Source organism: Leucopleurus acutus, assembly GCF_964270905.1.
Source record: "Leucopleurus acutus genome assembly, chromosome: 3".
Taxonomy (NCBI): Eukaryota; Metazoa; Chordata; class Mammalia; order Artiodactyla; family Delphinidae; genus Leucopleurus; species Leucopleurus acutus.
Genome location: NC_139145.1, coordinates 11,012,897 through 11,036,553, shown reverse-complemented (window position 1 = coordinate 11,036,553; position 23,657 = coordinate 11,012,897). Strand labels below are relative to the sequence as shown.

At 49.9% G+C, this 23,657-nt stretch overlaps 2 protein-coding genes across 4 annotated transcripts in view; one reads left to right on the top strand and one right to left on the bottom strand.

Moving 5' to 3' along the window:
• SUGP1 (SURP and G-patch domain containing 1) overlaps nucleotides 1–18,444 on the bottom strand; it is a 29,759-nt gene extending 11,315 nt beyond the window's left edge. Inside the window, exons 1-7 of the mRNA XM_082837442.1 lie at nucleotides 18,395–18,444; nucleotides 16,477–16,648; nucleotides 12,645–12,745; nucleotides 11,423–11,623; nucleotides 8,977–9,100; nucleotides 8,548–8,648; nucleotides 7,470–7,593 (exon numbers count right to left, since the gene is read on the bottom strand). Coding sequence (XP_082693568.1) covers nucleotides 7,470–7,593; nucleotides 8,548–8,648; nucleotides 8,977–9,100; nucleotides 11,423–11,623; nucleotides 12,645–12,745; nucleotides 16,477–16,648; nucleotides 18,395–18,428 — 857 coding nt within the window. The 5' untranslated portion in view covers nucleotides 18,429–18,444. The remainder of the gene's footprint in view (nucleotides 1–7,469; nucleotides 7,594–8,547; nucleotides 8,649–8,976; nucleotides 9,101–11,422; nucleotides 11,624–12,644; nucleotides 12,746–16,476; nucleotides 16,649–18,394) is intronic.
• Nucleotides 18,445–18,786: 342 nt separating this feature from the next.
• MAU2 (MAU2 sister chromatid cohesion factor) overlaps nucleotides 18,787–23,657 on the top strand; it is a gene marked incomplete at its 5' end in the record, with an annotated part of 34,227 nt that continues 29,356 nt past the window's right edge. For 2 of the 3 annotated variants that reach the window (XM_082834932.1, XM_082834929.1), the window contains one exon: nucleotides 18,807–19,082. In XM_082834932.1, coding sequence (XP_082691058.1) covers nucleotides 18,807–19,082 — 276 coding nt within the window. Of the gene's footprint in view, nucleotides 19,083–23,657 lie in introns of all 3 variants that reach the window. The other variant, XM_082834930.1, reaches the window with a different exon arrangement.

Genomic DNA, 23,657 nt, shown 5'->3' with positions numbered 1-23,657 from the left:
TCCTTTTGTATAAAAGGAAGTTAGCAGAAAACAAATCCACATACTATTTCTACATGTCTACGTCAGAGATGGGAGAGGGATGGAGGACTCCCAATCCCGCTAACATCCTAGGGTGGGATGGAGGGATGGGGAGACTGTGTCATCTTCTTTGTATTCCTGGGTCATGGTACAAGCATGTACACCCTTCAGAAAACCCAGTGTGGAACATTTGTAAAAGTTAAAAGAAACAAAGATCAACAAAATCGTTAAGCCTCTAGCCAAGCTAAGAAAAAAAGAGAGAGGACACCAACTACTCACAACAGAAAAGAAAGAGGGGCCATCACTACAGATCCCACGGACATTAAAATTACTACAGATTACTATGAACAACTCTATGCCCACAAATTTGATAACCCAGATGAAATGGGCCAATTCTTTGAAAGGTACCATCTGTCAAAACTCCCACAAGAAGAACCAGACAATCTGAACAGGCCTATTTTTATTAAATAAATTGAATTAGTAATTAATAACCTTCCAAAAGTTCACTGGTGAATTTCACCAAACATTTAGGGTAGAAATTATACCAATTCTGTACAATCCCTTTCAGAGAATAGAAGCTGAGAGAATACTTCCTAACTTACTCAGTTACCCTCATACCAAAACCAGACAAAAACATTACAAGAAAAGAAAACTATAGACCAACATCTCTCATGAACACAGATGTAAAACTCCTCAACAAAATATTAGCAAACCTAATCCACTAATGTATAAAAAGAATAGACACCACAGCCAAGTGGGATTCATTCTAGGCAGGCAAGACTGGTTCAACATTTGAAAATCAAGTAATGTGGGCTTCCCTGGTGGCGCAGTGGTTAAGAATCCGCCTGCCAATGCAGGGAACGTGGGTTCGAGCCCTGGTCCGGGAAGATCCCACATGCCGCGGAGCAATTAAGCCCATGCGCCACAACTACTGAGCCTGTACTCTAGAGCCTGTGAGCCACAACTACTGAAGCCCGTGTGCCACAACTACTGAAGCCCGCGTGCCTAGAGCCCGTGCTCCGCAACAAGAGCAGCCACTGCAATGAGAAGTCCGCATACTGCAACGAAGAGTAGCCCCTGCTCGCCGCAACTAAAGAAAGCCCACGTGCTGCAGTGAAGATCCAATGCAGCCAAAAACTATAAACAAATGAATAAAATAAAGAAAATCAAGTAATGTAATCCATCAGGTCAGCAGGCTAAAAAAGAAAAATCACATGATCATATCAATCACTGTGGAAAAAGCGTTTAATGAAATCTAATACCCATTCATGAGAAAAACTCTCAGTAAACTAGGAGTACAGGGGAACTTCCTCCACTTGATAAAGAATATCTATAAAGAACCTACAGCTAACATCATACTTAATGATGAGAAACCTCAAGCTTTTCCACTAAGAACAGAAACAAGCCAAGAATATCCCACCTCCCCAATGCTTTTCATCATCATTCTGGAAGTTCTAACTAATGAAATAAGATGAGAAAAGGAAGTGGAAGGTATACTGAGAAGAAGGAAATATAACATGATCGTCTACATAGAAAAAACAGATGAAGGACTTCCCTGGTGGTCCAGTGGTTAGGACTCTGCACCCTCACTGCTGAGAGTCCAGGTTCAATCCCTGATTGGGGAACTAAGATCCTGCAAGCCACGCGGCGCAACAAAAAATAAAAATAAAAAACACAGATGGAAGAATAGACCAAAAAACCCTGGAACTTAATAAGGTATTATAGCAAGGTTGCAGGATACAAGGTTAAAATACAGAAGTCAATCACTCTTCTATATACCACCAATGAACAAGTAGAACTTGAAACTAAAAACACAATACCATTTACATTAGCATTCCCCCATATAAAATACTTAGGTAAAAGGTAACAAAATATGCACAAGATCTATATGAGGAAAACTAAAAAACTCTGATGAATGAATTCAAAGAAGAACTAAATAAATGAAGAGCTATTCCTTGTTCAAAGATAGGAAGGCTCAATGTTGTCAAGATGTCAGTTATTCCCAACTTGATTTCTAGATTCAATGCAATTCCAGTCAAAATCATTTATTCTGTGGATACTGACAAACTCATTCTAGAGCTTATATAAAGAGACAAACAACCCACAATAGCCAACACAATACTGAAGAAGAAGAACAAAGTTGGAGGACTGATACTACCTGACTTCGGGACTTACTGTAAAGCTACAGTAATCAAGGCAGTGGGGTATTAGTGAAAGAATGGACAAAGAGATCAACAGAACAGAATAAAGAGCCCAGAAACAGATCCGCATACATATAGTCTGTTCTTTGACAAAGGAGCAAAAGCAATACAATGGAGCAAAGACAGTCTTTTCAACAAATGGTGCTGAAACTGGACATCCACATGCAAAAAAACCACAAACAAACAAAGAATCTAGAAACAGACCTCATAACCGTCACAAAAATTAACTAAAAATGTATCACTGACCTAAACGTAAAACATAAAACTATAAAACATAGGAGAATACCTACATAACCTTGGGTATGGCAATAACTTTTTAGATACAACACCAAAGGCATGATCCATGAAAGCAACTGATAAGCTGGACTTCATTAAAATGAAAAACTTCTGCTCTGCAAAGGACAACATCAAGAGAATGAGGAGAAAAAGCCACAGACTGGGAGAAATATTTGCAAAAGACACATCTGATAAAGACTGTTATCAAAAATATACAAAGGAGACTTCCCTGGTGATGCTGTGTTTAAGAATCCGCCTGCCAATGCAGGGGACACGGGTTTGATCCCTGGTCCGGGAAGATCCCACGTGCCATGGAGCAACTAAGCCCGTGTGCCACAACTACTGAGCCCATGCACTGCAACTACTGAAGCCCGCACGCTTAGAGCCCATGCCCCGCAGCAAGAGAAGCCACTGCAATGAGAAACCCGCATACTGCAATGAAGAGTAGCCCCCGCTCACCACAACTAGAGAAAGCCCACGCGCAGCAATGAAGACCCAACACAGCCAGAAAAAAACAAACAAAAAAACAAACAAAAAAATCCAAAATATACAAAGAACTCTTAACACCCAACAATAAAAAAAACAAGCCAATTAAAAAATGGGGGCTTCCCTGGTGGTGCAGTGGTTGGGAGTCCACCTGCCGATGCAGGGGACACGGGTTCGTGCCCCGGTCAGGGAAGATCCCACATGCCGTGGAGTGGCTGGGCCCGTGAGCCACGGCCGCTGAGCCTGCGCGTCCAGAGCCTGTGCTCCGCAACGGGAGAAACCACAACAGTGAGAGGTCTATGTACCGTCAAAAAAAAAAAAAAAAAAAGGGCCAATGACCTTAACACATGACTCACCAAAGATTTACAGATGGCAAGTAAGCATTATGAAAAGATACTTCCCTTCATGTCATCAGGAAAATGCAAATCAAAACAATGAATATCACTACACATCTATAAGAACGGCCAAAATCCAAAACACTGACAACATCAAATGTTGATATGGAGCTACTGAAACTCTCATTCGTTGCTGCGGGGAATGCAGATGGTACAAGCCATTTTGGAAGACAGTTAGGCTGTTTCTTACAAAACTAAATATACCATACAATCCAGTAATCACACTTCTTGGTATAAAAGAGTTGAAAATTTATGTCCACACAAAAACCCTGCACACTGATGTTTACAACAACTTTGTTCATAATTGCCAAAACTTGGGAGCGACCGAGATGTCCTGCAGGAGATGAATATTAAATAAACTGTGGTACATCCAGACGATGGAAAATTATTAAGTGCTAAAAAGAAATGGGCTATCAAGCCAAAAAAAGACTCAGAGGGCTCCCCTGGTGGCGCAGTGGTTGAGAGTCCGCCTGCCGATGCAGGGGACATGGGTTCGTGCCCTGGTCCGGAAAGATCCCACATGCTGCAGAGCAGCTGGGCCCGTGAGCCATGGCCACTGAGCCTGCGCGTCCGGAGCCTGTGCTCCACAACGGGAGAGGCCACAACAGTGAGAGACGCGCCTACCGCAAAACAAAACAAAACAAAAACAAAAAGACTCAGCGCAACCCTAAATACATATTACTAAGTGAAGGAAGCTAATCTGAAAAAGCAACGTACTATGATTCCAATTATATGACATTCTGGAAAAGGCAAAACTACGTACGTGGTTGCCAGGGGTTAGGGAGGAAAAAGGGATGAACAGGCAGAACACAGGGAATATTAGGGCAGTGAGAATACTCTGTATGATATCATAATGATGGATACATGTCATTACGCATTTGTCCAAACCCATAGAATACACAACACCAAGAGTGAACCCTAACTATAGACTTTGGGTGATCATGATGTGTCAACATAGGTTCATCAATTGTAACAAATATACTATTCTGGTGGGGGATGTTGATAATGGGGGAGGCTGTGCATGTTTTGGGGAAGGGGGCACATGGGAAGTCTCTGTAGCTTCCCCTCAATTCTGCTGCAAACCTAAAACTGCTCAAAAAATAACATCTTAAAAAAAATTAAGAGATGAAAGCAAGAAGTCGTTCAAAGAGGGAAGGAAGCAGATGGCTGAATTTAAAAAAGACTCGTAGCAACCAGGACATGGATTTAAAGTGATTTGGTTCCTCCAAGAAAAGCAGACTGGGGAATTCGCCCACTGGGGCAGGGGGGCAGCTCCTAACGGGGTGGGTTTCCTCTAGGCTCACAAGCTTGCCTCTTCCTGGCCTCAGCTGCTGATTCATGCTGATTCTCCTCTGAGATGCTCTGAGAGGCAGCACCCAAGAGCCCCCCATGGGTATGCCTGTCTGCGAGGAGCATAACAGCTCACTATGGGCCCCGGGCACAGGTGCAGGGGATTCTACAATGAAGACCCCCTCTGACTGGTGTAATCCCACCCACAGGGTTAACCAAAGTTATCACTTTAGTGTCTTTTCCTTCCAGACTTTTTCCACTGCAGATTTATTTGAACAGAGCTGTGATTCTATTTTCCGTATCCTGATATTTTAAGAATTTCTTAACCCGACAACATAAGGCTTTCCTGTCAGAATGCAGTGTAGCATGGTGGTGAAGGCATCTCCACCAACTGGCCTCCTTGCCTTGCTCACCTGTTAAAGGCCAACATGCCAGGCGGTTGTAAAGAACAACATGGTTCACCCGGGTGATGTGTTAGAGTCACACATGGCTTGAGGTGTGCTGGCTGCTACCACCTTCAACAACTTGCCTTCTGATGGCCACGATTCCACTGGGGAGATGCAGTTATAGGAGTTTAGCCCACTGGGGCTGGACTTTCATTGTGTTACTAATTTTTCAAGACTATGACAGTGCTATATATATAACATTATTTCTGGGGATGGCATCTCAGAAGTAGAATGACTGGTCAAAGGAACAGACATTTCCAGCTTCTTTACAGATGAGCACAGCTATTACAATTTTTTCCCAAAACTCATAGCTGCTGGGAAATCAGAAGGGAAGGGCCCAGAGTGGCAGGAACACGGGTGGCTGTTAGATTTGGGGTGAGAGGAGCTGCCTTGCACCTGACGCCATGTGAAGATGAATCAGTCTGCTTGGTATGAACCTGCATGCCTTGCCCAGGTCCAATGTGTGGAGTGCCAACTGTAGTTCAGCTCTAGTGTTGAAATGAGCTCCCCCAGACCACGCTGGTCACCTTCAGCTACTTCTCTGCCAGACACCCCCAGGCTCTGTCCTCATCCGTGGCAGTCACCCTCTAGCCTCCATCAAAGCCACACCCAACAAGCTGGATGCCTGCCAGTAATGCCCCCACAAGGCGCAAGAGCTGCAGGGAGGGCCTGGAGTCACTTGTGGTGATAATGTCTCTTCGCTTTGACCCCAGGGAAAAGGCTCGGCTGGAGCTGCTGAGCCCTGGACCCCTGTGACCAGGGAGAGCCACTTGCGCTGGGGGTTTTGTACAGAATTCCACTACCTCGCCCACTTTGCCTGAGATAGATTTTTTGTCAGCTCTTGTCACGCTAAGTGACAGTACACTAAGTTTCCTGTTTAAATAAACTTACTTAGGTAAATGAAGAAGAAGAAAAAAAGACGTAGTGACTTATACCGTAACACTGCAACACTGGTTTGGGTAGTGCAGAGTGGTGGCCGATATCACTACTTTGTGAGGAGATCCTGGGTCTCCTGAACTCTAGACCCAAACACCCCACAGTCCCCATGAAAGCTCCTAGCTGCCCAGGTACCAGACACAGGGACACCTGAAACCCTCAGCAGCCCTTCCCCGCCCCCCGGCCCCACGCGATGGTTCCCTTCTGCCCCCATGTGCCTCAACCTGGTGTGCCTGACCACCCTCCACAACTGTGGCCAGATGATCCTGGAAGAACAGTTGACCCTGTCACTCCCTATGCAGACCCTCCAAAGGCTCTCAGTGGACACCTGAGCCCCCTGGGACCCAGCCCGGCCCGGCTCCAAGGCCCATCTGCACTGCGTCAACGCTCACCCTGCTCCCCCGCCAAGGTGGCACAGCGCCCGCCATCTCTGCCACTTCACTCCTGCGTGGCAGTCCCTCCAGACGCCCTTCACTTTGTTCCATGTCTAGCTCACGCTGGCTCACATGTAGTAGATGCGACTGGCCGCCTGCCCAGCATCCACACCTTCTTCTTTCTTCCTGAGTCCCTGATGGTGTCTAGAGCTGCAGAATCGACCAGCCCAGATGGCTGCTGCTCTAGCACATTCGTTAAAAGCGCCATCGCATCTCCTCACTGACTGAATGGGGACTTGTGTTACTCGTGGCCAAGTGTCCTCATGGGTGCATCACCTCCACAACAGGTTCAGCGTCCACCTCACAAACCTCTGCCGGCCCCCGCCCTGCAGCAGTGACCACCCCTCCCACACCCCAACATCCAGCCCCCCGACCCGCCTTCCCCCACAAAGAGCTGGGGCTGAACCCACCCAACGAATGACAGAGCGGGGGGAGCACAGACCCAGCCTGAGGGAGTGGTGTGTGACTCTGTGGCTGGGAACAGCAGGGAGGCCAGGATGCTTGTCCCACCCACTCTGTAGAACCTGCACACAGGCTGTGGGTTCCCCCTCCCCAGAGCCTGAGGTATCACATTCCCTGCTTTCCTGCCATTTCCCTTGTCGTAAAGATGAGACCCTCAGGATGCAAACAGTGAACAACAATTCTGTGAGTTTCTGCTCGAGAGCCTGGCCTATTCTGTTACAAGGGAGCAAGGCAAGTGCTAGAGACTTTCTCCATGAGGCACCTGGAAAACACAAGGCCCCAAAGGTCCCCACACACCTGCCTCAGAGATGATTCAGGGCACCGACGTGCACTTGGGGAATGCCTATGCGGTGGCACGCCTAAACTCTGTGGTCAGAAACTCCTGGACCTGAGTCCTGGCCCTGCCAACTTCTTGCCATGGGACCCTAGCACGTCTCAATACCACACCAAGCCCATTTTCTCAGCGGGGGAGCTGTGACTAGGGTGAGAGGTTACCTCTCCAGTGGGTTCCCCCCCACCGCTTACCTGAATGCCTGGTTCTCGCGGTTGTTCTGGAGGGCAATGGTTTCCACCTCGGGACCCCCATCCGCTATGAACCTGGCCAACTTTTCTGCGAGGTTCTTGACCTCTTCATCCTCTGGGGGTGAAACTTTAAGCAGGCTGTCAGTACTGAGCTCAACTCACCACACCCAACAGCCTAATTTCTGCTAAGAACCCCGGGCAACAAGAGGGGTTTATTTTAGGAACAATACAAAGAAAAACAGGCAAATGGGAATCAGATTACTGCACTGGAACCAAACACCTGAATTAATATAATAATATATCTTGAGCTTCTGCCCCCCACACCCGACCCCTTCCCACCCCATATGTCTGGGGGTTTTGGACCCACACTGGGACATGGGAACAGAATGTGAGGGAGAGTCTGGGTCCAGGCTGGAGGAGAGATGGGAATCCCCACCTCAGTCTTTCTGCTGGCAGCTGTCCCCCCAGGTCACATGGGGGGATGGGCCTGGCCCACCTCTCCTGGGAAGAAGGTCAGGGCAAGGGACTGCAAGTGACAGACATGATGAACCAACGTCTGTGGCCCACATTTGGCTTAAACATCAATCCCCCTGCTGCCCACCAGCACCTGGCTGGGGTTTCACTTCATTACATCTGGAGACCAGGCAGCATCTCACCCTCCCGACACTCATCCCACCAGCTGACCGTTTTTGTCTCCTGGCCCCCCTCGACAAGTGTCAGTCACTGCATTTGTCTCTAGGTGTCCTCAGTGCCCAGCACGCATCAGGTGCTCATTAGCACTTGTGAAAATGACCATGAACCAAGGGGCAAATGTTCCTCCCCTGTGCCCCGTTTACATGCACAGGGCTGAGCTCCTGGACATGACCTTGACCTTTACCTTGACCCTTAGATTTCGTCTGAGCACTGGCAGGGAGGGCAGTGCTGGTCCCAGCAGGACCCCAGCTCCCTGGGAGCGCATAGACCTGCACTGTCAACGCCACCCCACACCACGACGGGTTCCAGGAAAGGAACCCCGATTCCACCTGGGGCGTGGTTTGTCCACACGCCTCCCTAGAACCTCCCACCCCCTTCAGCCACCTACCTTTCTGAGAGGCTGCCTGCAACTTCTGTGCTTCCTTTCTTATCTCAGCCACCTTCTTTCTGTAGTAGAGGAATTCCCTGCTATTCTTATCATGCAAAAACCTGGAGAGTTTTGTAAAACAAAGAGTGGAAAATGAGCAACGGGGATGGGTGGACCCATGCAGCTTCTGAAGACATACTGTGCAAAAGCAAGCTGGTGAGCAGAGACACCTCGATGGGGCCCAAAAATAAGTCTCCACACCACACTGGGGCCCCTTGCTACCTCTGGTGTGAATTAGAAAGCTCTCAGAACAGTATCTGGCCCACGCAAGTAAGCACCCAGCCCCGGCCAGCTTCAGTCACCACCAGGGTTTTACAAGAACATTTGCATGTACTAACATGTGGCAAGAACATTAAGTAGCAGTGGTCTTCCCCTCCCAGAAGTACTTACGAAAATGCTGGGTTATCCTTGTAGTTCTCCATAGCTACTTTTTCTAACTCGGGGCCTCCTTCTGCCACAAAGCGGGCCAATTTCTCTATCACTTTCCGAGTCTCGGCTCCCTCTGGGGGTGAAACTTTAAGGAGGCTGTCAGTACTGGGGTTCAACTCACACACCCCACAGTCAACAGGCACACTCTCTCTACGGACCACAAGGACAGAGGGGTCGGGGGAGAAGAGGGTGAAATGCGGGAGGTTGTCGGGCGTCCCGGGTCCATGCACAAAGCACCATGATGAGGGGTGAGTCGGTCTAGACAGCCTTTGCGAGACATGCTGGAGGGAGAAAAGTGTGTGAGCCTCCCAAAGGCCAAGCCAGTCCCCAGGCTGGCAGGGAGATGTTGGAAAACATAGCCACCCTCCCCCTCCTTTTGTGGAATGCTCAATCCCTTTCTTTACCAGTGTTCAGTACAATAAATCAATTCCCTTTCATCCTTCAAAGACAAATTCTTTTTTTTCAAATATCATTACAAACTCTGATTTTAAGATGTCAGTGGGTTTCAATCCAACACAATTAATATCATCACAGAAGCTCAATCACCCCCTCTGTGGCCAGTGGAGCCTCTTCAAGCTGGCTCCCGAGGCCTTTGGACATGACCCCAGTCTCTGATGGCCTCCTCGATACCTGCTGGGACAGGGCACTTCAGGATCATCTCAGACGCTTCCTGCCCAGACCTAGAGCCAGCCATTTCTCCAAGAAGTCCTGGTTTCCATGAGTGAGAACACGTGTTTCCAGACCAACATCTGGGAGCTAGGGACACTCATTGCAACGGGTTTAATTGTTACCTCAGAGCACTTTCAGTGAACACCACTAAAAAATATATTTTGGGGGCTTCCCTGGTGGTGCAGTGGTTGAGAGTCCGCCTGCCGATGCAGGGGACACGGGTTCGTGCCCCGGTCCGGGAAGATCCCACGTGCTGCGGAGCGGCTGGGCCCGTGAGCCATGGCCGCTGGGCCTGCGTGTCCGGAGCCTGTGCTCCGCAACGGGAGAGGCCACAACAGTGAGAGGCCCGCATACCGACAAAAAAAACAAAACAAAAAATACACATATATGTGTGTATATATACATACACATACACACACACACACACACACACACATATATATATATATATATATATTTTATTAGCCTCCACTTTGAGCCACATGGAACTTGCTTTTGTATTTACTGCTGGCCTGTTTCTGAGACTGTCAGCCACCATACAGCTCACATCCCTCATGAAAACTCCCAGAAGAAATTTCTTGATGTCAGTCAGTGCTTAGGAATGTTTGCTCCTCCTGGCAATGGGGCCAGACACTGAGCCTGTGGCCACGCTTATTCCCCCTGCTGCTTGTACTGCGAGGAAGCTCGCGGGGTTGGGGTGGCGGGGTACAACATGTGGCCTAAGGAGGACCTATAAGAGGTCTCAGAGACATTCTGTGTCCACCTTTTTCCTAAGCCTCATCCTCCTCCCACATGCCTGGCAACGACCTTGACCTGGTCACTTTACAAGCACAGGTGCTTTTCTGAGGTTGTATCAACAGCAGGCCATAAAAGCCTCAAGGGCCTTGAGATACCCACTGCCCCTCATAAAGTAGCAGTTCCCAGCAGGGTACCATTGAACTGCCAGGGCCCCTCTCTGAGGAAACACCACACTCACTGACTCCATTCTGACTAATGCTCCAAGCTTCGAGGTTGGCCCCTGATCTGTTTAGATGCACGGCCTGAAGCCGGCACCCTCATCCAGAACAAGAGGCCTAGAGGCTGTCATGGCATGATTATATGGTCGCTTCAGTCTGTCCTGTCAGGGAGACATGACTGTGCTAGCCATCCTGGAGCAGAGGTGGCCTAGGGCCAGGACTTCACACAGCTCGTTCTCCACACAGCACCGAAGTCTCGTTCTGAATATGGTCATGGCTGGATGCACTAGGAGTGCCACCATCACCACCCTCCTCCGCCCTCCTCCACCATGGGGCTGGAACTGGCTCATCCAAGGCCAATGACTGTCCTTCCCTGGGCAGGAGAGCACGCCCTCCAACCGGCACGCTCATACCTCTGGCCCAAACTCATGGAGACAAGTACCCGCACTGAGGAGCTCCTCTTCTAGTACTGGATGAGGAGGGCACAAGTGAATGCTCCCCTGAGAACGCCCCCCCGGAGGCCAGCCCCCACACAAGTGGACAGTGGGTCCCACAGCTCCCAGGATGAAGCCCACACTCTGCAGCCCCTCCATGCTCCCCATGCTCTGCTCCCCACCCCTTCCTTCACCTCGCTCATCCTGAAGGCTCAGCCTGGAGGCACCCCCTGACCACAGCCCCAAGCACCCCACAGCCCTGGCTGCGCTGTCCCCGGTGCCCGTGGACCCTGCTGGAGCAGCTGGAGGTGCAGCCGTGGAAGGGGGGCAGCAGCCCCGGCCCCTCACCTTTGATCTCCAGCCACTGTTCATAGTCCTCCTCCTCGTCCTCGTCAGGAGACTGGAAGACGCTCGGGCGGCTGGCCACGGGCAGCTGCTTGGCATGCACGTAGTTCTTCATCTGGCCCGGCGGGCTACTGATGAGGGGGGGCCTCTTCCCGGTGCGCGGGAGCACACGAGGCGGGGCAGCGGGCGCACTCGGGCGGGCATCTTGGGATACAAGGAAGGATACCCACACTCAAGGTCTGTGGTGCAGGTTTCCTATCTTCCTGCCTAACCTGCACACCCTGAGCCCCAAGTGGCTGGGTTCTTAACTTCTCGCATAGCACTGGTAGGCAGTGGGTGACCAGAAGCACTCAGGGAGGATGCCACCCCCATTTTACAGATGAGGACCCCTGAGGCGCAGAGAAGAACCTACCGTGGTCACCCAGCCCGGGACTCTGCAGGCGGCAACTCTGGCAGTAGGTGCCTCTGATGCCTATATCCATAGACTAGGGATGCTGCAGCTCTTCCGGATGAGACCTGAACCCCCACGTCCAGCTTACACTCACTCCCTCTGCTTGCCAGTAGCGGGCTGGAGCCAGTCTATTTGGGACTTTTCAAACACGACTCATGGCATGAGACCCTGCAGTGAAGAGCTCATATAGCCCTTTCTCCCTCTCTGTGGGCAAACTTGGCCTTGGGTTAACTGTCTTCACTGTTACCTGGGAAACCTGACAAAGGTTGAAGGTCAGCTGTTTCACCAGTAACTTTCTTACAGTAAAAATGAGACTGGTAAACTGCACAACCACAGATACAGGTGGGCTTCCCACAGGTGGTGATTCTCACACCTGGCGTGTCCCATGGGGCTCCTGTGGGCCAAGCGCACCCGCCCCCCGCCCCCCGCCCGAAGAGGGTCCTGTTCCTTGCACCTGGGCTGCTGCTCTGACTCAAGCCTCAGTCCCACAACCATGAGGCATGCTTAGTCCTGGCCCCTACCCCCTGGATCGAAACCTGGCTTTTTCGTCTCCACTTCTTGGGGGTAAGCATCTAGAGGGCAAGGTCTGCACTCTCCCCTTGGGCGTTTAGCGTGAGGACGAGTAGAATGAGGGCGCTCAATGAACGAGGGGTGAGAGGAACAAGTCTAAGGTGGGACCTGCCATTTCTGAGGTGCTGAGGGACCCTTGGGAGAGAAAGCCAGCAGGGGGAGCTCTAGGAGGAGGTGAGATGGGACAGGGGGGACTGCACTCACCTGTGCTGGTCTGTGCCTTCTGCAACTTCAGAAACTGCTGCAAGAAGCTGCCGTCGTTGGCAAACTTGTTGGAAACATTAGAGTTGTGTGCGTTTGCAATTCTAGACCCGAGACAGAGGACAGACAGCGTAAGCCTTGAGAAGAGGGGAGGGAGCACGCCTTGCCGGCCTCAGTCCCACCCCCACCCCTGTATTCTCACCTAAGGGGACCCAAAACAGGCCCCCAAAGATGCCAGGGAACAACTGAGTGCACAGAGCAGTCTTCAGAGTAGTAAGATGGAACAATCTTGTTCTAGTCAAAGCAATCCCACCTGTGCTGGTGTTCTCTCTACCCGCATGTTGACCTTCCAGGTCCAAAGGGCCTCCCCAAGAAGATGGCTCAGAACCACCTGCCATACTTATTGTTAACAAATCATCTGGGCTATCACTGACGCTTACGTCTGTTTTCCCAGCTAGACTGCAGAGTTCTCAAAGGCAGGGCCTATGTCTGTACCTGCGTGTGACCGCAGTTCCATGCCTGGGTCAGCCAGCGCTTCTGTGGGTTTCACATGTGCAGAGGAAAATACCCAAAGCAATTTCTTGGTGGGAGAATTACAGGGGAATTTTATATTTTTATTACTTTCTCTTTTTGAAAAGAATATGTTTTATTTTGAAATAAGAAAAATTTATTTTTAACGAACACAAAAGCAAACCCAGGGGCCTAAATGTTTAATTCAAATTCATCTTTCCTTATCAAAAAAGTGATAGAGGCTCATTATGAGCAAATGGGAACGTGGAAAAAATCAGAAATGTAGAAAGCAAGGAGAAAACCCTAAAAAAGTCTCCTCACCTCACAAGAGCCACAATTAATACTTTGATATACTTCTTTGATTTGCCCCTTAGATTAAAAATAGAGGAAATAAGGCTGTGATCATAGCGTACATTCTACTTCTTTCATCTTTTCCTACAGCATACTATCTTGCTCTAACCTCAGAAACTCCTCGTATGTGCTGCTTTTAGGGGCACATCCATCATACAGACACACCCAATAACTGAAAAAGCTCTGGGAGCCCACAGGTCTGAACTTTTTCCTTTAAAGTAAAGTTTTAATCCTCCTAGAAATCCGTTCTAATGAAGTAAAAGTGGAAAAAAACCTAAGTAGTCAACAAGGGGCACTGGTTAAATAAATTACGAGACATCCATAAGGCAGATGGAGTGGCCCTGAAAAGTTAAATTCTTATAAATAAAGCAACCAAGCACAACGTTAAATGAAAAACAAAAAGGCAGGATATAAAACAGTACCTACAGGGTGGTCCTACTTATGTGAAAATATATTTGACTGAAAAATTGTTACAAAAATCCATCAAATGCAACCAGCACTTGCCTCTGGGTTGCAGGGTTACAACTGATTTTATTTCTTCCTCATTTTCTTCTCCTCTACTTCCCAGGTTTTCTACCACATATATGAATTATCTTTAAAGTTAAAAAACAAAAGAGAGAAAGAAGGAAGTAAAAGTTATTTTATATGAAAGAGAAAGTTCTGCTGATAACCAGCCTTGGCATTAAACAAGCAGGGCCTTCTAGTGACCCTGGCCTTGTCCTCATGCTGTGTGCACCTCCCTCAGGAGGGACAGAAAGAAGGCAGGGACAATGAAGGACAAGAAAATACTTTGGGGGGAATTCTCTGGCGGTCCAGTGGTTAGGACTCCGCACTTTCACTGCCAAGGGCCTGGGTTCAATCCCTGGTCAGGGAACTAAGACCCCACAAGCCACACGGTGCGGCCAAAAAAAACCCCCCAAAAACCACTTCGGGTCAGCAGCATGTCAGCACACGAATCCCACTTGAAAACCACCCATAACAAATGGCAGAGGCTTCCCTGGTGGCGCAGTGGTTAAGAATCCACATGCCAATGCAGGGGACATGGGGCCCTGGTCCGGGAAGATCCCACATGCCGCGGAGCAACGAAGCCCATGCGCCACAACTACTGAGCCTGCGCTCTGGAGCCCGGCCACAACTAATGAAGCCTGCGCCTGGAGCCTATGCTCTGCAACAAGAGAAGCCACCGCAATAAGAAGCCCTCGGCAACTAGAGAGAGCCTATGCACAGCCACGAAGACCCAACGCAGCCAATAAATAAATAAATAAATAAATTTTAAAAATTCATTTTTTTAAAAAATGGCAGGGGTTATCACACAGCTGTTAAATGATGGCTTTTGATGAACAGATAAACAAAACATGGTCCATCCACACAATGGAATATTATTCAGCCACCAAAAAAAGGAATGAAGTACTGACACATGCTACAAAGTGATGAACCTTGAAAACATCACGTCCAGTGAAAACAGCCAGACACAAAAGGCCGCGTATTACATGAAATATCTAGAATAGGTAAATCCACACAGACAGAAAGTAGATTAGTCGTTGTCAGGGGCTGAGGGAAGAGGGAATGGGGAGTGATTGCTAATGGGCATGGAGTTTCTTTCTGGAGTGACAAAACGTTCTGGAATTAGTGATAATAGTTGCACAATGCTGTGAATATACTGAAAATCACTAGGTTGTATAGTTTAAAAAGTCAATTTTATGGCATGTAAGTCATATCTTAATATAAATAAATAAAACTTTAACACTGTGGCGGTTCTAAAGAGTTGTAACGCGGGGGGTTGGGGGGAAGCTTTTCCTTTAAAAAGTGGGGGGCAGGGGAAGCGACATATGAAGTTGACCACAATTTAGTGAAACAAAGCAATGACATGGGAAGGGAATATATTAAAATGGTTCTCTTGAGGCAACCTGAATGTTTCTTATTTCTGCAGCACGAAATTCTAAGGTGTTCTAAGCTTTTACAATGGGGAAAACAACCTTATTTTCAAAGCTACCTGTACTCTGCACCCACCCGATGTTCCTTTTTGGCTGCCTGATCCTGGCGCTGAGATCCAGCAGCCTCCAGGGGGCCCTCTTGGAAGCAGTCCTACAGGCCTTTCCCATCTTTGTGCAAGTCCTTCCATAACCCCAGGGGTGACAGTCCACAAGCCCACCCACAGATCACTCAACATCCAGTCCTCATGTTCCTGAACACCCTGGAGGTTCCAACAAGAATAAAGTTTAAGTCCCGCCCTCAAGGAGAAGCCACGGACTCTTAGAAAAGGTGGGAGCTGGAACAGAGCCTTAGTGGAGGGCTAACATGCTCCACACTTCAGACCGCAGAGGAAGGGGCTTGTCTCTGTCAACCTCCAGCCTGAAATTCTTGGATCTTGTCACCCTGATCACTCCACCCCTGCTCAAAACTCTTGGGTGCCCTCAGAGCCTCTCAGGACAGTCAGGAGGAAACCCTCTCTCCTGGCTCAGAAACAGCCCCTTTGGTGCAGCAGCTCGAGCTGCCTGACACACAGGGGCTCGCCTCCCTTCTGCCCTTTGCTGTCCTTTCCTGCTTCCTCAAAGGGCTGGCTCTGCCTGGGGCCTTCAGAATGCAGAGCCTCTTCTGCATCCCTACGGCAGCTGCTGCATCTGGGAGCACACTGCCTCATGTTACCTACCAGAGCATCCCTTCACAAGTAGACTGTGAGCCCCGTAAAGGCAGAGATGGAATCTGGGTTTTTGCTCCGTGCTGTATTCTTGGTCCCTGGCCCACAACAGGTCAGCAGTAAATAACCACTGAGTGAAAGAGTTGGCAGCCATCCTCTGGGCTCCCATACACCCCTTGTTTCTCTCCTGCCACACAGCCTCCTCAAAGTGCACCTGCGTTCCTCCTTGCACCATCAGGCTGTGGCTAGATGCAGAAACACCTCGACTACTCTCGCAAGCAAAACCCTCTGTTGGTGACCCTCAAAGACCCTAATCCAGTCTCGGGGTAGACTTACTCGCCAGGATGCCGGGGCTGAGGGCTGGCCACCTGATTCTGCTTGGCTTTCTGCTCCATTTTGGCTTCAATTTCCCGTTTCTTCTGAGCAATGAGCTCCTCCTGGTGAAGGATGTTCATGTTCATTTTTCCAGACTTGGGAGGAGCAACCCCAAACCACCGGTTAGCCTTTCCTGGGGAGGGAAAAGAAGTACATCAGAAATCACCTTTGCTCCAAAAACATGCCCAGCAGCTGCTATGGGAGCAGCCCAGCTGCTATGGGAGCAGCCCAGAGCTGCCCTCTCAGGCAGCAACTAACATTCAGATTGACATTCACACATCTGTTCCTTCATTTATTTAGCAAACATTTACTGAGTTATGCACCAGATGCTGTATTTAGCAAACATTTACTGAGTTATGCACCAGATGCTGTACTTGGTGCTAATCAAGACAGAATGGGCCTCTGCCCATGTGGGATTCACCTCTGGCTGAGGAGACAAAAGACTTGTAACAAAAAAGTAGTTGCAAAATCATGATAAGAGCTCTCTGCTGGAAACAAAAAAAAAGATGAAAAAGCATAACAGAGGACCACCTATACAGCTAGCCAGAAAATAACCGTTAAAAAAGGGGACATTTAAGCTAAAACCAGAAAGATAAAGAGGTGGCTTCCTGAAAAGCCACATGGGGAGTGATCTGGGCAGAGTAAGAAGCAGAGGTCCAATGTGGTCAGAGCAGGCGGTTCCAGGGGTGGGGCTAGCGGGGGTAGGGCAAAATAGGGAGTCTGAGTTTTACTTAAAGGGTTTTAGGAAGTGACTGGGGAGTATTAAGCTGATAAGATCCAACTGGTATTTTTATTTTTAAGATCATTCTGTCTACTGATTGGACAGAGTGCATAGGCAGCAAGGAGACCAACAAGGAGGCTTACTGGCTCCAAGCAAAAGATGATGGTGTCTTCAGACAAGGGTGGTAGTTGTGGAGATGGAGAAGACACCTCGAACGTTCCCCCATGGGACTCAAAATAAAATCCAAATTCTGAAAGCCGATTTTCAAGACGCTGCCAGAGATGGCTCCCCTCCCCACTTCCACTTCATCCCTGACATTCTTCAAAATGACAAGCTCTCAAGGCTTTTGCACTTGCTGTCCCCCTCTGCATAGAAGGCTCTGCCTTCCAGGCCTTCCGATAGTTGGCATCTTCTCATCTCAAGTATCTTCTGCTCAAAAAGGCTCTCCTTGACCACCCAATATCAGCAATCTGCACCTCCACTCTCTCGTATCATTATAACTCACTCTCTGTAAATATTTCCTTTTTTGTGCATTGTGATGCCCCAGTAGAAAGTAGCCTTCAGGAAGGCATGGCCCCGTTTTGGTTACACTACATCCTCAGCAACTAGCACAGTGCCTAGCACACAATGAATATTTCTTCAATGTATCCCAGTCTGGGTGGAGGGCTAGGGCTGGGGTGGGGGAAGAATAAGGCTTGTGCTAAAGTAGGGGCTCTAAAGACCCAGGAAAATGTGTACAGGGAGGCCAAGTGCAGTTCGGAAAAACAGCTTTTCCAGAAAGCGGGATACAGGCCAGTCAGGAGCTGCCACGAAGAGAGGCGCAGGACAGCCCAAGGTTGCCACTGGCTCGGGGAGCGGAGGTCTGAGCAGCCCTGAAGGCGGTTATTTCGGAAAGCAGGCGCAGGGCAGATCCCGGTGGCGGCCTTTAAGGAAAGCCTGGCGTCCTCAGCAAACCAGCGGTTGTGGGGGGTGGGCGGGGGCGGGGTAACTGGGTCTGGGGTCTCGGGAGACGGGGGTGGTGCACAAGCCGCCTCTTCCAGCCACCGGGAAGCTGAGGCTAAGGGCCGGCGGGTTGAGGTAGGCCCGACGGTAGGGCTAAGCAAAGACTCATAGCCCGAACACCCAGGCAGACGCTTGCGGGGAGGCGGGGGCTGTTACCTGCAACATCCCGGTTGTCCATCTTGAGACTCATCCAATCCCACAATGCTCCGGCGCCACCGGGGGCGGAGGGGTGGTGGTGGCGGGAGGCGCTTGTTATAGTACGCATGGCCTGATGGGAGATGTAGTCCGCGTCGGCAAGCCACGCCCTGCCATTGCTTGGACATCTGGGGTCTTCACCCTAGGAATGCAAACCTCAGCCCATCGGAAATCTCCGGTCACAGTCCCGCGGACCAGATGGTGTCGCCTTTTCTCAGACCTTCCCGGAGCCGCGGCCACTCCAAATACAAACTACACGTTCCAGGATGCTTTGTACAGAAGCTCTCGCGAGAAACGCGAGGCGCTCCCGGCCCCGCCCCGTGCGCCTGCTTCCGCCTCCCTGTGGCGGCAGTTTGTTGTTGGGGAGGCCAAAATGGCGGCTCAGGCGGCGGCGGCGGCCCAGGCTGCGGCGGCCCAGGCAGCGCAGGCCGAGGCGGCTGAGTCGTGGTACCTGGCGCTCCTGGGCTTTGCCGAACACTTCCGCACTTCCAGCCCGCCCAAGATCCGCCTGTGTGTGCACTGCTTGCAGGCCGTGTTCCCCTTCAAGCCACCGCAGCGCATTGAGGCCCGAACACACCTGCAGCTCGGTTCCGTGCTCTACCACCACACCAAGAACAGCGAGCAGGCGCGCAGCCACCTGGAGAAGGCGGTGAGCGCGGGCCGGGCCGCAAGGGTGGAGGTGCAGGCTCTTTTCCGAGCTTGGGCTGAGGGGTCGCGACCCTGGCGGGCGGGGGCCTCCGGCGCCGCTCCTCCGGGACCTGGGGCGTGACTTCCGCACCAGCAGCAAGACCCCGAAGACGTGAGCCTCTCAGGGGACCCGAGGGAACTCGCCCCGTACCGTACTTAATGTTTCTGGTGACAGGCAGAGGCCTAGGACTCCGGTCCGGGTACTCCGAGAGTTGCCTCTTTCAGGAGCAGCAGGGTTGTGCCCCCATCAGTGATGAGGGGAGTCATAGGTGAGAGGCAGAGGCCCAGAACCTAGAGGCAGTCGTTTGAAGTCCTGTAAAAGGCAGAACTGGGCGGGGGGTGGGGGGGTGTCTGGATTCCAGGGCTCAGGGCTCCTGCTTTCTCCGTATCTACCTGTGACTTCTCTTTCTCCCACCATCCACTCAACCGTCCCCTTCAGAGGGCAGGCCCTATCTTCCCATGTTGACCTGTGGGATCTTGGTGCCTCAAAAAATGTGGGAAAGTGGCCATCATTCTGCCCTTTCTGGCTGTGCCGTTGTTTCTACTCAGAGCAACACTGTGCTCCTGTCATACGGTGTGTCCAATTGCCGTTCACCCAGCTTTATTCTGCTTAGAGGAGGGACTTCTTTTTTTTTTTTTTTTAATGGTTACTTTCCTCTCTTCCTGCCAGAGGTATGAGATGAGTTTTTTCCTTGTTTTTTTTTTTTTTTTTTGATGTTGGGAGTAGGAGTTTATTAATTTATTTATGTATTTTTGCTATGTTGGGCCTTCGTTTCTGTGCGAGGGCTTTCTCTAGTTGTGGCAAGCGGGGGCCACTCACTATCGCGGTCTTTCGTTGCAGAGCACAGGCTCCAGACGCGCAGGCGCAGTAGTTGTGGCTCACGGGCCTAGTTGCTCTGCGGCATGTGGGATCCTCCCAGACCAGGGCTTGAACCCATGTCCCCTGCATTCGCAGGCAGATTCTCAACCACTGCGCCACCAGGGAAGCCCAAGACTTCTTGAATACAGTCAACTTCGATTTTAAAAATGTGTTGATCCTGAGGTAAATCTGAACCCACCGGTGGCTAGTAACAAATTGCCTTTGGTAGGATAATCAGATCTTTGTTTTGCAGACTGTAAAGAGTTGGAAGGGAACTTTAATTCTTTCTTGATCCACTTCCTTGTTTCACGAATGAGGCAGTATGGGCCCAAAGAGGTAAAGTGATTTGCCCAAAGCCACACAGCAACTTATTAACAAAATCGAGCTCAAACCTGGGCTCAAGGGCTTCCCTGGTGGTGCTGTGGTTAAGAATCCACCTGCCAATGCAGGGGACACGGGTTCGAGCCCTGGTCCGGGAAGATCCCACATGCCGCGGAGCACCGAAGCTGGTGCGCCACAACTACTGAGCCTGCACTCTAGAGCTCCCGTGCCACAACTACTGAAGCCCGTGCACCTAGAGCCCGTGCTCCGCAATGAGAAGCCCGCGCACCGCAACAAAGAGTAGCCCCCTCTCGCCGCGACCAGAGAAATCCCGTGCGCAGCAATGAAGACCCAACGCAACCAAAAATTAAAAAAAAATAATAATAAATAAATTTACAACAACAACAAAAAATCTAAGGTCAAGATCGCCAGGGTCCATGCCAAGACGATAAGTCGTGGGTGGTTGTTGTGTTTTTTTTTTTAATTAATTAATTTTTGGCTGTGTTGGGCCTTCATTGCTGCCGCGGGCTTTCTCTAGGAGCAGTGTGCAAGGGCTACTCTTCGTTACGGTGCACGGGCTTCTCGTTGCAGTGTCTTTTTTTTTTTTTTTTTTTTTTTTGCGGAACGCGGGCCTCTCACTGTTGTGGCCTCTCCCGTTGCGGAGCACAGGCTCCAACGCGCAGGCTCAGCGGCCATGGCTCACGGGCCCAGCCTCTCCGCGGCATGTGGGATCTTCCCGGACCGGGGCACGAACCCGTGTCCCCTGCATCGGCAGGCGGACTCTCAACCACTGCGCCACCAGGGAAGCCCCGCAATGTCTTCTCTTGTTGTGGAGCACAGGCTCTAGGCGCGTGGGTTTCAGTAGCTGTAGCACATGGGCTCAACAGTTGTGGCTCACAGGCTCTAGAGCGCAGGCTCAGTAGTTGTGGCGCACGGGCTTAGTTGCTCTGCAGCATGTGGGATCTTTCTGGACCAGGGCTTGAACCCGCGTCCCCTGCACTGGCAGGCAGATTCTTAACCGCTGCGCCACCGGGGAAGTCCAAGTCGTTGTTTTTGTGAAGTTCTTTTCTTTCATTCATTCAGCAGATATTTAATCAGCTCACACTGGGTACCAAGACCTATTCTAGGTGCTGGGGATCAACAGTGACTAAAGCAGTCCTTGCCCACAGAAGCTTATGTTTTTGTGAGGGAGACAAACAATGAATATATAGTAAAAGGTTAGGCAGCGATAGAAGAACCATGAAAACCAGGGTGAGGGTTGGAGTTGACAGGGAGCTATTTTTAGCAAAGGTAATGAGGGAGTCTCTATTTGTGGGAGTCACATTTGAACAGAGTCCTGAATGAGGTGGGGGAGCAAGCCTTGAGAAGCGCTCAGAGTTTCCGGTCAATCCCTAGGAGTGCCTGAGCTGTTGGTGACTGGTTGATATCAGGGTCTCTCCTGAGCAGTGATGAGGCTGAGATCAAACGAAGTGTCAAGCTTCCTTGGGTGTGGGAAGGGTGGAGGCTGTGACTGCCCGGGCCTGACTCCCAGTGCCTTTAGTGGATGTGCTGGTTCTGAAGCTCTCCCTTCGCTCAGTTAACAACAAATCCTGCCACTTCCTTTCCCTTGTCTTCAGGCCATTCAGCCTGTTTCTTTTTTGTTTTCTTTTTTTAATTTGAAATATTGTAGGGTCTTTTAAATTTTTATTTAATTAATTTATTTTTGGCTGCATTGGGTCTTTGTTGCTGTGCGCAGGCTTTCTCTAGTTGTGGCAAGCGGGGGCTACTATTGTGGTGCACGGGCTTCTCATTGCGGTGGCTTCTCTTGTTGCGGAGCACGGGCTCTAGAGCACAGGCTCAGTAGTTGTTGCGCACGGGCTTAGTTGCTCCACGGCATGTGGGATCTTCCGGACCAGGGCTCGAACCCATGTCCCCTGCATTAGCAGGCGGATTCTTAACCACTGCACCACCAGGGAAGCCTTATGGTAGTTCTATTTTTAATTTTTTGAGGAACCTCCATACTGTTTTCCATAGTGGCTGCACCAACTTACAGTCCAACAGTGCACAAGGGCCCCCTTTTCAGGGCTTCCCTGGTGGCACAGGGAATGCAGGGGACATGGCACAGGCCAATGCAGGGGACATGGCACAGGCCAATGCAGGGGACATGGGTTCGAGCCCTGGTCCGGGAAGATCCCACATGCCACGGAGCAACTAAGCCCGTGCGCCACAACTACTGAGCCCACAAGCCACAACTAGTGAAGCCCACGTGCCTAGAGTCCATGCACCACAACGAAGAGTAGCCCCCGCTCGCCACGACTAGAGAAAGCTCATGTGCAGCAACGAAGACCCAACACAGCCAAAAATAAAATAAATGGAATAAATAAAATTATTTTTTTTTAAAAAGGGACTTTAACTTAAATAGACGTTTCTCCAAAGAAGATAGCCAATAGGCGCATGAAAAGATGCTCAGCATTGCTAGTTATTAGAGAAATGCAAATCAGAACTACATTGAGGTATCACCTCACACCGGTCAGAATGGCCATCATCAAAAAGTCTACAAATAATAAATGCTAGAGCGTGTGTAAAGGAAAGGAAACCCTCCTGCACTGTTGGTGGGAATGTAAATTGGTACATCCACTATGGGCAACAGTATGGAGGTTCCTTAAAATAGAGTTGTTGGGCTTCCCTGGTGATGCAGTGGTTAAGAATTCACCCACCAATGCAGGGGACACGGGTTGGAGCCCTGGTCCGGGAGGATCCCACATGCCCCGGAGCAACTAAGCCCGTGCGCCACAACTGCTGAGCCTGTGCTCTAGAGCCCGCGAGACACAACTGTTGATCCCACGCGCCACAACTACTGAAGCCTGTGTGCCTAGAGCCCATGCTCTGCAACAAGAGAAGACACCGCAATGAGAAGCCCGCACACTGCAACAAAGAGTAGCCCCCACCTGCTGCACCTAAAGAAAGCCCATGGGCAGCAACGGAGACCCAGTGCAGCCAAAAATAAAATAAATAAAATAAATAAAATTTTTTTTTAAATCTAAAAAAAAAAAGAAAGATGCCGGCAGCAATGTATATATTAAACAACAAAAAAAAGTGGAGTTGTCATATGATCCACCAATCCCACTCCTGGACATATATCGGGAAAAGATGAAAACTCATTCAAAAAGCTACATGCACTGAAATGTTCATAGCAGCACTGTTTATAATAGCCACAACATGGAAGCAACTTAAATGTCCATCAATGGATGAATGGATAAAGAAATGTGGTATATGTATACATAATAGACTACTACTTATCCATAAAAAAGAATGAAATAATGCCATTTGCAGCAACATGGATGGACCTAGAGATTATCATACTAAGTGAAGTAAGTC